The sequence below is a fragment of the Calliopsis andreniformis genome, chromosome 2 (genome assembly GCF_051401765.1).
Source record: "Calliopsis andreniformis isolate RMS-2024a chromosome 2, iyCalAndr_principal, whole genome shotgun sequence".
NCBI classification, from domain to species: domain Eukaryota; kingdom Metazoa; phylum Arthropoda; class Insecta; order Hymenoptera; family Andrenidae; genus Calliopsis; species Calliopsis andreniformis.
In genome coordinates this window covers 9,645,053-9,659,718 of record NC_135063.1, presented here as the reverse complement: position 1 = coordinate 9,659,718, position 14,666 = coordinate 9,645,053, and the positions used below count along the sequence as shown (strand labels likewise).

Sequence of the window (14,666 nt, the reverse complement as noted above, 5' to 3'; positions counted from 1 at the left end):
ATGACTAAATTACCTTCTCTTACCGTCAACGCGGTAGAACAAGCTGCTAAACTTTGGTTAGTTATTTCTGAAGAAGTTTGTAGAATGATTGATGAGCAGCGCTGTGAAACTGGATGTCGACAACACGTGTAGATTTTGTACTATCTACATACATACATATAATAATATACAGACTGCAAAAATTTCGAATTTAATACATGCAGTCTTCCTTGATTTCTCTTTAATCTTTTTAATTGCATCGTGTACCAGTTTCGTTTCTAAAGAGTCTTCATTAAATAGCGAATATTATAGCCCTACCTGAAATTCTAGCAACCCTTACGGTTCGCAGAACATTTTTCACATCGCACGCAAGGAAATCATAAATCAGACTCTTGATCTCGTATTCTCAGCGGGATTTATTGGCAAAAGTTGAATCTGGTATGCGATGACTGAAGTGCCGTAATATTTACATAAATTTCGATTCAAGTAACTTGGAATATTCTCACGTTTTCTGTAAGGCTTTTCTGTTGGAATAAAACTTCCGTTATTACTTCCTTTATAGCTTCAGAAATTGTTATTCAATTGTGTTTACAGAAGAAATTCCTAATGAAAATTCAGATAAGTTGTATCACCAACGATATACAGTGACGACATAAAATTCTATTACTTTTTTGGATATCATCTTGTGGAGATGCTGTTGCTTATAAGACACACTCCAAAAGCATCAATTGTAATATCGAAATTATTTGTGTTGAAATTATGGTAGAAAATTATTATCAAAGATACTTCTGCAAATAATTTAATTAAGTTATTCTGATTATGATATACTATTTTAATTTATAGTTTAGATACCTTATTTAATAATTACTACTCTGTATATAATTTCAATATTTTGATATATATCTTGAACAGTGCCTATGTAATTTAATTTTACTCAAATTTTTCTTTTAACAATTTCGACTGTAATTCTTCCATGTCTAGAGAATTTAATCATCTCAATGACCATTTTCTCTGAAAGTCATACTGGCTATGTTTCGTTGAGAAAGTAACAGAAATGATTTATTTATGGATACACTCTACGAATTCTTCGTTCGTTCTCATTCGGCATCGTAAGCGAAGTGTAAACCCTTTTTGAGATGTTAATTAACAAGTTTCAGAGTGATTGCGACGGGAAGACAGTTATCTCGCTTCGAAAGTTATCGTACACAGCGAAGTTCCCGTGTAAAATTCACAGACTTAGGCCGATGTTCAAGGCGTGAAAACGTGTGTACAGTGCCAGCACGTTAATTAAATTTGTAATTGACTTGGAGTTAATTACGAATTATGCGTCGAGACACTTCGAATTGGATAAATCATTATCTGAAGATAGGCAAATGTAGTTACATTAAAACAAATCGTTAGTTAGATACCTTCAACCGAATTTGTGCAGTACGTATGCAGAGTTTGTATAATTTTTGCTAGAAACTCGCGAATTTAATCTATTCAGAGCGAATATTAATTGAAAACAGCACATGCAATGTGCAAGTAACACACACTGCTCCCAGTTCCCGAGGTTATTCAGATAAAATTTTTTGAAACGACGCTTTCGAATTACCTGTTGCTTAAAACGAAAAATAAATCCTGGAATACATGTACGCGATATAACGCAATTTTCATTAAACCGTCAAAGACGTTGTGCAGTATGAAACTCACTTTAAATATCGAAATTTTAGTTTTTAATCTCCATGTATTTGAAGCAAATAGTCTATTTGAAATTAATAATATCGTCGATAGTATGTCGATATTCCTACATCACCATTTAAATTGCAATACGATCTTATTGTAATATTCACTTAATTGCTGAATTCATTCCATCTATTTGGATATTTCCGTATTTCCATGTCTGAAAATTGACATACACAAGTACTATTTAATATTATATTTTGATGGGCAGGTCGTATAAGTTTTAATCGAAAATTATACAAAGCTGTTTTCCAGGTATTATAAACTTTTATGCCTACCTTGAAGTTCGTAATTAATTGGCGCATGTAGATGAGTTAAATATTTTACAACGCGTTTTGTTGGTATATAGGCCATCGATTTAATATTGCATTTTCCGCAAATTCCAACTCGACCTCCAACTGGGCTCCAGTAATTATTGTATTTTACAGGCTCTCGGAAAATACGTAGGATTTGTAATACATACGCTTAATGAATTCAATTAATAATATCAAAGAAATTTCCAGTGCGCTATTGAGTTTATTTAAGGGAAACGAGGCAACTGGATAAATTAGTATAAAGGAAATTATTAAAATTAATTTGGGCTACTTAAATTGGTCTTTGATACTTAATTGCATAAGCAATGGCAATAATTAAAACAAATGCTTCGTTCCAAAATATCTGAATATTGGAATATTTGAACACCTGAATGTTTGAATATTTATATATTTGAATATTTGGATATTTGAAAATTTGAATATTTGAATATTTGAATATTTGAGAATTTGAGAATTTGAAAATTTGAGAATTTGAGAATTTGAGAATTTGAAAATTTGAAAATTTGAAAATTTGAATATTTGAAAGTTTGAAAATTTGAGAATTTGAAAATTTGAATATTTGAATATTTCAACATTTGAATATTTGAAAATTTCAATATTTGAATATTTGAATAATATAATTAGAAATTCTTCCTTACATGTACATATAATAATTACTTCATCCATACAGCAGGGTTAATTTACCACTAAAGACCGACTCACCCATCCAGACAAATTAAAAAAATACCTTCAATTCATTCCACGAGGTAAACTCTCCGTTAAAAACTCCGAAATAACGTGAAGTTTTAGTCGCACCACATTCATGCATTTAATGGAAAATCCTTTGAATCGCGTAATCCGCGCCGCTCAGGAAACACGCGGCTGTTAAACAACGGAAATTGAGTGGGGTCTAGTCGACAGAAAAAGAAAGAGAGAAGGTAAATTCGCTCGAAACGCAAAGCTATCATAAGCGAAACGCCGAGGAGCAAGAAAACAGGGGGAAGTTGGCACGCCTAATGAAATTGGCTGGCGCAAGACCGAAGAAAAACCTACGCCCTCTCGTCTTGTTTTATCCCCATTGTTCAGCTTGTACCGCGGCTGCAGGAATCTTAGGCTGTCGTGGCTCCGAAGCGTCCCTTTGAACTGTTTCGCAAACATCACGACCGCGCCCGTCTTTTGCTCCACTCTCGACATATATCCACGACATTTTTGGCAGAAGAAATTCCTCAGGAGAGGTCGAACGAGCCTGGCCACCTGTCGTGCCCTCAGTTCCGCCTATCGATCAATTTTCGTTGGCACGAGACAAGGTCGAGGGGAGGATACGCAATTTCGTGGAATTCCTGATGAAGTTTCTCGCATTTGGAGAATCGACGATAGTCCTTTCTTGCTTGTAGAAGTAACACTTGAACTCGTTTGGAAGTGATGGGGGACGAAGAGTTTGATCAACTGTCCAAGACGTGGTAGAATTAGTGTCCTTTTATGGCATTTATGTGGTGTGAGTGATTGACATTAATTGATATTGTATTGATTAATTTCATTTCGTTTAATTTACTGAACTGAGTCGTTATAAATAAATGAAGTAAAGATGGAAATTCAGTTGAAGTGTACAAGCTTAAGGAACGAGAGGAAATTTTAATAGAGCTTACTGCTAATTCTATCTTGCTATAAAGTTCTATTTATTCACGTAGAAACGAGTAGCTTTTCTGATAGAAGTATTCTACTTCCTAGTTACGGTGTCACGATCAATTTTCGTTCAATTTAATGATGAAAAGCAAACCTCGTTTCAACGGGTGGTTGTAATTTCATTAATGAAGAATGAGTTATAAGAGAGGCTGTTGTTTGGATAAATAAGTGAATTTCAGAGTGGGAACGTTAATTAATGGCATTTGTCTTCCGCGAAAGAATATTTTAACCTGAAAAATTTCCAGGGTTATTGTCTAAAATATAACGAAGAGGAACATTAAGAAAATATTAAAGTTTCTAGAAAAAAGTCTTACAAAATATCAATGAAGAGGTCGACTGAACAATTTTACTGAAGCGTACAAATTTCTCATGTGATCAGTCGTGTGATCAATCTCACGTGATCAATCTCTCTTATCGAGAGATAAGGGGCACAAATTGTTTCGGAGAGAAAAATTAATGACGTATGTGAGTACGTCGAAAATAAATGATTCAGCGATTACAATGCACAGTTCGCTAAACAATAATGGATGTTGGTTTGTACTAAGGATTTGTATGCAGAATTAGGCAAAATAGGATTACATCTGGCTTAACTATTCGGGTACAATCTCTTGATCGTGTTTATTCAAATTAAAAATATCGTTTCTATGTGTGGGTGGAAGATTAGCTTTAGGAAGATTAGCTGACTCGTGAAAATTAGGGAGGAATAACATTCTACTGTATTTCTTAGGAGCTCATTTATGTTTAGGTAACCAAAAGTCATTAGATCGGATTTTCAATTTTCAATGTTTATTTAATGTTGTGAAATCTCTATTGAAATCGCAAAGTAGAAAAATTTGCAAATGCAATGCCTTATTTTCCACATAACATAAGGAATTGCAAGCTTGGAAGATCTGATTTAACAATTAAATATCGACATAAAGAGATGCAATATAAAACAAATACACCGAAATCATAAATTGCATTATATTCCTCTGTTCTTATTATAACATAATCGAAAAGGGGAGTATAGAATTGGATTCGAGAGAAAAGCCTTCAATCTACCCTCGGTATCGTTCCTCCTCGTCGTTGTTTAGCGTCCCCTGTTGTGTGATAAATTTGTAAAACTCACGGCAGGATACGGCTTGCAGGAAACGAGCTCCTGAGGCAATTATTGCTCTAGGATATCGCAAGGAGGTAGAAACGATGGGAATCGGAAGGGATGGGCGCCACTGAAATGCTACTTTCATCGATAACAATCTGAAACTTTGTTGAAGACAATTATTATACCAGAATCTTATTATCGCTTGAATTTTGCTGTATTTCTCGCTCGTTTTATTCTTCACACAATCCATTTGAAACAAAAACTCCATTCACTGGCTCTTTTCTTACCCCCTTTCGGTAATCTAAATCTAATGCTAACGGAACTTAATGGTACATGAAGTCGTTGGAGGAAGTTTTAATGCAGTTGACTCTATTATAGCACGACTAGGTATTTCAGTATTTCGAAGTTGACGGTAAACAAATTGCATTTCGTCTTTCAAGTCTGTTTTGTACATGGCTCGTTTTAAGTTCCATGGTTCTGCTTAATGAAAACTGAAGCAATGTCTTTTTGTTGTCTTCATTATCAGGTTTCCTATTATCAATTTTGAACTTTGTTGTTGAATTGATGGATTGCTGGAAAATTTTAAGTCGCATTTTCAAATGCTTATGACTGTGCAAAAATACTACAGGATTTTTCTGTGTTAGAAATTTACAAGTTTTTTAAGTTTCATTCTATTTTAATTCATGAAAAGTGAATTGATAAAAAGTAACTTTCCTTTATTGCGATTAAGATCGCTGTCGAAGATACAATAAAACATGTCGCTAGTATAAAGCGGCAGTCAACGTATTACCATGTCACCCCCAAAGTAGAAAAGACGGAGGTTACATCAAAGTTCAATAAATCTCCATTCTTGACGCAAACGATGGTCAACAAAACCCCATTTATCAGACTCTCAAGACTCTAGAGAAACCAATATCGCGATGAAGCAGTAGTAGCGTCGTCGATCTCGAAGCGGTATCGATTAAACTGTTAATTAATCGTGGTGGTAGAGTGTCGTCGGGGTTGCAACGTGTCAGTAGGAGAGATCGTGACGAGCTAGTGGATTTTGGTTCGGTGAAGTTGTGAAATTGTTGCGCGAGTCTTGCGGCTACCCTGTTTACAAAACTGTCAACAGAACTGAGGAGAATTTGAGGATGGTAACAGCCTCGGGAGGAAAATTGGCTGGTGAAGGGTTGAGACGGCGGCGAAGGGTGAGGGGTAAGCAAAGAATCCAGGTCTGACAAGCGCTAGATGCTAATTACTACACCTTGGTCGAAATTATGAGCCAACTATCTTCGAGTTAGCGCGGAATTTAGCCTTATCGATCGATGGAAAAATTGGGGGCTGAAACCCTGAATAATTGCAGCGAAATGTTCAGCGCTCGAGTCTCATTTTTCGTCGAAACGCAATCGAGCTATAATGGAGAAGGAAAAGAAGTGAAATATTTTTTCAAAAATTCCCCGAATTGTATAGGAAAAATCTGAAACTAAATAAAACTCACTATTCTGCATTTCTCATTCCATGCAGCTTTTCGCCATTCTTTTCATTTTCGAGGAAAATACAATTCAGGTCAATATAAAATTTGAAGTGACGTTTGAAAGCTACTTTCGGCTATTCTTGCCAGAAACTCACAGACGGAGTGATTTTGAAGGATTGAAGAACAGACTGCATAGTCAGAGATCGGCTATTCTATGTGTAAAATTTTATTTCGCTTCGTCTGTCAAAATTGATCAATAATTTATATCCTAAGTAAAATTATAATATGAAATTGTAACGAGCTTTGCGACACAAAATTCCAATGATATCAATAATGTTAACGTCAGTGATGAATCCTGTTTCTAATTTCATTCGATTGAACGAGAATGTATCGAAATATTTGACCGAACCGCAATGAGATTGTAATAGGATACAGTTTCCATTTTCCTAAACCTCTAAATCCGTCCTGCAAACCAATCGGCTATCCACAGGCGTTCCAAAAGCGAAAATACGTTTAGGGTTTTACTGTCAATTCGATTGAAGGTTACTGCTTAATAAACAGCCGCCATTCATAGAAGTTTTCTTTAAACAACTTTGAACCATTTAATTTGAGTGCTCTGACCGTGACAAAGTTATCCACTTTGCTGCGTCATGTCCCTTGCATTTTTTATATCACAGAAAGTTGATAACAATGATCAAAGCAGTGAAATTGAGTATAAAATAAATTCTAACTTGACACCGAATAAAATTGAAACAAACTAGACAGATTACAAATAAGTAAAGTAAAGTAAGAAAAAAGTAAATTAGAAATCACTGATCAAATTGCAGAATTTTCATCTAGAGAACACTTGAACGCACCACCAGGAATTACACATTCCCATCAAGCAATTCACGAAAGAAAAAAAAGAGGGGACTCGTGAGAAAAATCGAGAAATATTTCCCCAATTGACATCACGTATCGAATTTATCCATCGCTTATCACTGACAGAGTTTTCTCCTTTCGCAGATGATACCAGCACAAGTTGGGAACGCGTCCCGCCCGAGGAGGATGGCCAGGGCTTAAGGTGGCAGTCAGCGGGCGATGACTTAAGTTCCACGAGGGACCGCGGCAATCGGGCAGGAAGAAAGTAACAAAATTGCAAATGGCTCTAGGGCAGAATCGATACCGTGACGTAAAGAACCGTGAAAGTTCTCGAGGTCGAGGTGCTATCCTCTCCGTATCACCGAGCCAATCCACCCCGTTGCTTCGAGATCGATGCGCGTAAACTTGCCGCGAAGCAGAAGCCCCAAAGCTCCCGGAGGACGGCGACGCGCGGGAAGAAAAACGATGACAATTGCCCTCGCCCTTACGCGGCAGCATTCCATTTAGATCGTCGAGAGCGATTCAAACCCGAACGACGAGCACATCGACAATGAGCTTCTTCAACTCGTTGCAACAGTACGTGAGCGACAGCGTCGCGAGCCTGAGCCTGAGCCCGAAGAGGTTCTCGTTCAGTCGAGAGGACTCGACTTCCAGTACGACCGGAAGAAGCGGCTCCACCGGAAGCGTAACCGGGACGACCAACACGAACTCCACCGCGCAACAATCGACCCCTCATGGTTACCCCAAGGTGAGATTGAAACCTGCGTTAAATGCAGAGAGAACGTTTTAGTCGCTTTTTCGGAGGGATTTTGTGGGGATGTTGCGGAGGCGTTGTGGTTACTTGGGTCAGGTGAGAAGGAGTATTTTATTAATTAGGGATTTTTGAGCGAGAGGAGAGTGTTTGTTCTTAGCTTTTTATTGTAAATTATCTGTAACTTATTTGAGGGTTATTAAGTATATTAGATCATCCCCTAAATAATTTCACTGAAGATTATTTTACTTCTAAAGAAATTAATAGGTATATTTGCAGATACATAAGTTCTCATGTTCGTTTATTAGTTTCTATGATTGTCTTTTCGTTCAAATAATTTCACAACCCCTTTTTCAAATCAATTTCTACTCGTTTAAAACAAAATGTAAAATAGGATAAATTCTAAAGTTTTGTAATTTCAAATTTGCTCGCTTTGTAATGTATTCGTCATTTATGGCATTATAATGAACATGCTGAGTCGGTCCTTTGACAGTCTAGACTTCTCTTTTCCGCATAATATATGAGTGTATCTGTTTGTGAAACAGTAAAATATAAATTACAAGAGAAGAAACTATCCCAAACAAAAATGAATTTCTGCAAGGGACCATTCGTTTCTTCAGGCGAAACCAATAGAAGTGAAATCCTCTCGTAAAGAAGTGAAAACAGAGACTTTAATTGATCATAAAGTTTCCCAAACGATATTGCTACGATCGACAGCGCTCTCCTCAGAACTCCTAAACAGTCTATAAAATACACCCTCCAGTAGCAGCTTCCACAAATCTCCCTCGCGAATAAAACAGAGAACGAAGCGGAGGGTGTCTGCAGGCATTTCTTCTTGTTTATTTCCGTTTCGAGATGCAGCGACGCGAAAAGATTTCCTGCGAGAACTTGAGCTCCAGACCGTCTTAATCCCTGAAGAAGGGAACTTACTCGAGAGGTAATTACTTCGATCTGGATGTCGGTTGACGAGGATGATCCGAGGATGCTAAGAATTGTTGCTTAGAATGAAAGCTTTGGTACAGAGAACCTCGACACTAACAACACTCTTCAAAGTAGTCCTCTGTTAACAATATACAATTGGTCTGCGTTCTTGGCACTTCTGAAAACGTTGATGGAAGTCTTTTCATGAGTATCTATTCAGCATCATTAAAATCTTCTTCTTCACTATATAAATTTGCAGAATAGGTACCATAGTAATTTTTCTCAAAAAACTTCTCTCTACTATTTTACAAATTTTTGATCATTTTCTCTTAACTTATTTCGAAATACAAGAAAGTTGAATTATTTGATTAAGAATTAACTGAGGTATTGATACTTCAATAATACTATTGAATATAATTTTTCTCTCTCATTTTTAATTCCCTAACAAGTTACCATCGCCTGTCATCGAAGCAAAGGAAGTATCGATGCTAATTTTGAGAAAAATATAAAATTCTTGGTGTCCGTTTTTAATTAAACCTTGCCCTGTTTCAGGTGGTACCACCGCCAGGTACGGTGGCCTCCTCCCATGGACGCACATTGTCAACGCGTAGACGAACCCTGGAGTGCACTTCCTCTCCAGGGTTGACAGTGCATCCCGCTGCCGGAAGTGCATCGGGCAGCACGTCGCCCCGCAGGGTCGGTTCTTTTCGTAGGAGCACCGGATCCGCCGATCGACCGCCTTTGATGTTCTGCAGGAGGAGACCCTCTTGGCCGGAAGTCGACATACAGGCCACCTCCGGGTGAGTAGGGCTCTTTCAAATACGTTTGAGCGTGTCATTTGTCGGCGTGTCGCTGAGACTTGTACTCGAGACCACCGAGTTTGAAGGAGAAAGCTGTTGAAAAGGTTTTCACTTTCGAGAGGGAAAAATATTTTCTGAATAAAGCTTGCAGCGTTCAAGAGGTAATAAGCTGAAGCACAGGAGTCGTACGATGGGGATCTAAAAGTGTCGATGAGACTCGTTCAGCTTCCTGAATAATTAGAGTAATTTTTATTGAATTAACCAGGCAATAAATTGATTTCAACAAATAGAAATGTGGAAGATGAAAGCTGAACGAAACTCAACAAGCTTTCATTATGAAGTTTCCTTCGTCTATTGAGTTTCCATCGACAATATGCTCTCTATAAGCTTGAAATTTCGCAATAGTTTAAAACAATTCAAGAGCAGCTACAAAGCACTATCGAAGGGGAAACTTGAGATCCCGATTGCGCTAACTTTGATATTCTTTTTAAAGAAAGAAGGGTACGGAATATAAATAAACCAACATAAAATAATTAATATCCCGTTTACTGCAACGCTGGAAAATTGTACGTCGAAGAAACTGAATTGCTGTCGGTATGCCTCAATTAATCTCGAATAACGTTCACTGGGAAGCGGCAGTCTTCCTCTGCCAAACTACACATTGATAGTTTAATCTGTTTGTTCCCAAGTTGCGCTAAGCTTTCCAATTAACCATACTAATCCCGTTTGCCTAAGGTCACTTTAATTAACTCAACCAACGGCGTAGTGTGTTTGAACAGACTGTTCGAGAATTTGAATCAAACGCTCATGAACGAAATTTTGGGCATATCGTGAGAGTTTGTCCAAAAGAACTCGATACGTTATGTTACATTGCTTTGAGATACCATTCTCTCTGTACATACCGTAAATATTCAGCATAAAATATTGTAGGCATTGTTTATACATCGGATAATAAGTGCATTTTTATTCGGTCTTTCGCCTCGTGATACCCTCATGAATATTTCATTTGCATATTTAGATTCACGCAGCGTCGCCGCTTTATTGGATTCAGTCAAGCCTCAAATATCTATCTTTTGAATTGTTTACGATCACAGGGCAGTCATAATGCGATCAATATTGGATGCTGCGACGGTCTTTTATTTGTATTCAACGAGGAAATTTGTAATAAAACGAAGCCATTCAGTTTCGGATACCAGAAGCATTGAGTTTCAAAATTCGACGATAAATATTTTTCGAGTAAATAGATTGATTGAAACGCAACGAACATCGAAGCATAAAAATCGCCTTGGATTGATTGAAAACACGTCATTCAGATATAGTGTGCAGATAGATGAAAATAGTTTTATTTTATCTTGTTATTTTTCAGAACTCTTGATACGTTTTTTTGGGGATTGTATTCATAGAACCGTGTACGAATTTTTTTTATCAAAGTTAATTAAAATTGTTACATGACAGACTTTTTACGAGGGTGAAGTAGTTAGAGAGTCTGTTCGGTAACACAAAACAAAGATTCAGTAATTATTGATCTGTTCTACTAGTTTGGTGAAGGCAAGTAGTATACTCTCGAATTTAAGTGGAAATGACTCCTCCCTAGTCAGACATATTCTAAAGCAGTACAACAAAAACTACGATTTCTTTAAGGAGCTTAAAACTTTCCAATATACATAAAATTAGTAACAGTCCTCTTTCAACTTCTAATGTTCTTTATTTTTTGAATCCTATCCTATAAATTACGAGAAGTGATTTAGCGAAAAGCGGGGACAGCAATATCACAAGTACAATATATACAATAAATGTTTCATAGTAGACTCGGAGAATGCTGACATTTTATTGCCGTTGTTATTAATATGCCCTTGTTCAACTCAATAACTGTGAGATACAAATAAATCGACACGATCGATGGGAAGAGAGAAAAGGGACAGGAAGCTACGAGTTCAATTATCAGTTCCGATGATAAGTGGACACTATGCGCAGGAAATTTTAATGAGCTCCACGGGAACCTCTAACACCTTCGAGATCTCAAGATTCTTAGAATGTCGATGAACTCGAATTATCAGAGCTATCGCGTCGTAATCGTCTGAATTGCAGGGAAATAATCTGCTTTAAGTACTTCCTTGAACTTTGACGTCAGAAACTGTCTGAAGATAATTCATAGATCCTATGAACGATAATTTCATCATTGAAATATTTTGAAACTATTTTTAGAAAAATACTTTCCTAAACCTACGTGTACATTTTGTTCTATATACCTTTTATAAATACATTTTTTGCTATATGATTTGTTTCATTTCTGGAAGTCGAGCAAAATTGTCCACTGAATGAGCCATAACTAAAATCGAAATTTCCCATGCCTCACTCATTGAAATACATACATATGTATGTACGTGTCGAGGAGCTTCTGATTGCGTAGATAGAGCTATTTGGCTATACAATAATCTGTACGTCATAAACTTCGAATGACTACAGTACAGTTCAATGTAATTCTTATTTTTTAAAAATACAGTAAAACAATACAATATTTATATGTAGATATATTTTTAGAAATAGAATAGGAAGGGTGGAAAAATGAATTAAATTGTGTTGGAATTTCAAAAAATATTTAAGGATGGCAGAAAACAATGATTAAATCTGACGTTTCAATCGTGCAACATACAATCATACTATGCATACGTAAAAAGAGAACCAGCGTAAGCTACGAGGTTCGCTCACGCGAGGGAAAAATGAAACATGGAATAAACAGATTTGTATCGTTTTCTCGTTCAACATCTTTACTAGCATAGTGTTGCCACAAACATCATTATATTTTAGATTTCCTACCGATAACCTACCAACATTCTTCCGTGTTCAGATATATTATAAGGATAATCCACTCCAGAAAATTATTTCTTTATTATTACTGCTATAATTTAATAAGAAAGGTAGCTTCTAGAGTGAGCTTATCCTCAAAATTATTTAAATTGTTTATAAGCAGTTTCACATACATACAGATCTACTGCCAAAAAGAAAACCTTTGAAACAGCTCAGAACTCTGATTCTCTCACAAATCTATCTTCTTTACAGCTTTCTGATCAACAAGTTTAAAGAGGATGACCTGAATACTCAGTCAAACAAATGTAACTAGATTGAATAGAATCTCTTCCTCTGGATAAAATGTACATAAGCTGAGAAATTTACAGTAAAATCTCGCAATCAGTCAGCTTCACGTTAATTTGAGTTTGTTCTTAATATCCTCCCTTAAAGCTATTGCACATCAAATCTTATTATTTGTCTCTGTGTTTAGCTCACTCAACAATGTTTAGCCACGAAATGTTTACTTGCTGTTCTATTGTTTATTATATTAATGATCTTAACTTGTCGAACAGTTTCTCTCCATTCAGCTACTACACACTTTAGTAAAGCTGTTTTACTCGGGAACTATGGATTTTTCTATTATACCCTGACAAAACGATTTCAGTCTCGTAGTCTAACAATGATTCAAATACAATTCCAGGAGTCTATTGTCAGTACACAAACCAATGGACTCAATTGAAAAGGACCCAAATCTTGTCTATCATTTCCTATATTTTACATGCAAATGTTTATCTTAATAAGAGACTTCACGATACCTTCAATTTATTAAAATTCATATCGCAACCTTAACTTTTGTTCCTATATGCGTTCCACCTTCTCACAGGTCTCGACAGACGTCACGAATTGATATTCACTAAACGTGGATTCCATTGGTCTGCTCTTTCTTGATGCTGCTCAAGTATCAAATAAAACAGAACGCACCACGTGTTTTCAAATACACCCCGCCATGGAAATATATTACGCGACTGAGTAAGGGCAGAAACTTTTCCGAGCAAACTGACAGTCCAAGTTTGAGCGTCTTTCTTGCGGTATCGAAATCGATTTCAATCGAGGGATGCTGCACGTAATCCTTTTCCAAGATTTCCATGCAAGTAATCTCCAGATATTCCAATAGTCTCCCTTAAGCTGTGCCGAGTTAGTTTAATTGTTGGCCGAGTGGTAATAACTTTGGAATATTCAATGCCAATTTAGAATTGGCCACGTTTTGCAAACTTCAAACAAGGTTTCGTGATCTTCTGTCCTATTAGATTTATGTACCGAGGATTTCATTAAATCAAGGGGGCACCGTGGCTGAATTAAAGATGCATTAGCTCTTTCAAACCTCGTTAGGGACGGAACTAGGGTGGCATATCCACCATGACTTGAATGTTTGTAATTCAGCTAGGTAATTTAGGATTATTAGAGATTTATGAAATATATATAATATGCTATGTCACGTTTTCCACCCCTACGAAGATTTCGAGGCAATTATTTCTTAATTTACTGTATAATACATTTGTCATGAGAAAAAATAATAGTTAAATCCTTTATCTTAATTTCACTTCCTAAATTCTATAAGTTACTTAAAAATTCCTAGAAATGGGCCACCCCGTATATAAACATAGAATTCTACAAATTTAAATAAAGAAACTAAATAGAAAACTAAAAAAATCTCTAAGAAATAGAATCACTAAAAATCATACATCATCATCCCCTTATTTCTATAATAACATTTATAAATACTAGATTCACCTGATATCGACTAGATGTTATTGTTAAGGGAGACATATAGAAGGCTAACCTCTTCTTATTTTGAGATTGCTATTAAGTTATGGGGAGATATCTGCCCAGAATATTTATATTTCTCGAGTTACCGTGACTGTGAGATTCCAGTTTGCAAGCACGCAGCCCTCGAGGACATCCCTAGAGACGTCACAGAATCTCGAAGTCATCTTTCTTACTGAATCGGGAGAAGCGTCTGCGATGCTTCGAATTGGCTGTCTTTTGGGAGGGTATAATCAAGCTGTACGATTCCTCGCGTGTAACACCTTTCGTGCAGGAATTCGTAACACGTAGCTAACTCTAAACTAACATCGGATATTTCGCTGCTCGCAAAACTTTCTGGCTTTCCGCTTAACGACGAACGAATCTATTCCCAATATGTATATCTATGTATATTTTTATGCTCGAGGAAATTTTTATCGATTAACGATATTATTGTCGAAGGAATTTCTTAAGCTCCAGGAAGTTTAATTTCCTGCAGTATCTACGAAATAAAAAGAGATAAGTG

General features: G+C 36.5%; 1 protein-coding gene across 1 annotated transcript in view; it reads left to right on the top strand.

The window, feature by feature from the left end:
• Positions 1-14,666, top strand: part of Unc-13-4a (BAI1 associated protein 3) — an 88,812-nt gene that overhangs the window by 26,098 nt on the left and 48,048 nt on the right. Inside the window, exons 2-3 of the mRNA XM_076390034.1 lie at positions 7,220-7,823; positions 9,300-9,547. Of these exons, the coding sequence (XP_076246149.1) occupies positions 7,626-7,823; positions 9,300-9,547 (446 nt within the window). The 5' untranslated portion in view covers positions 7,220-7,625. The remainder of the gene's footprint in view (positions 1-7,219; positions 7,824-9,299; positions 9,548-14,666) is intronic.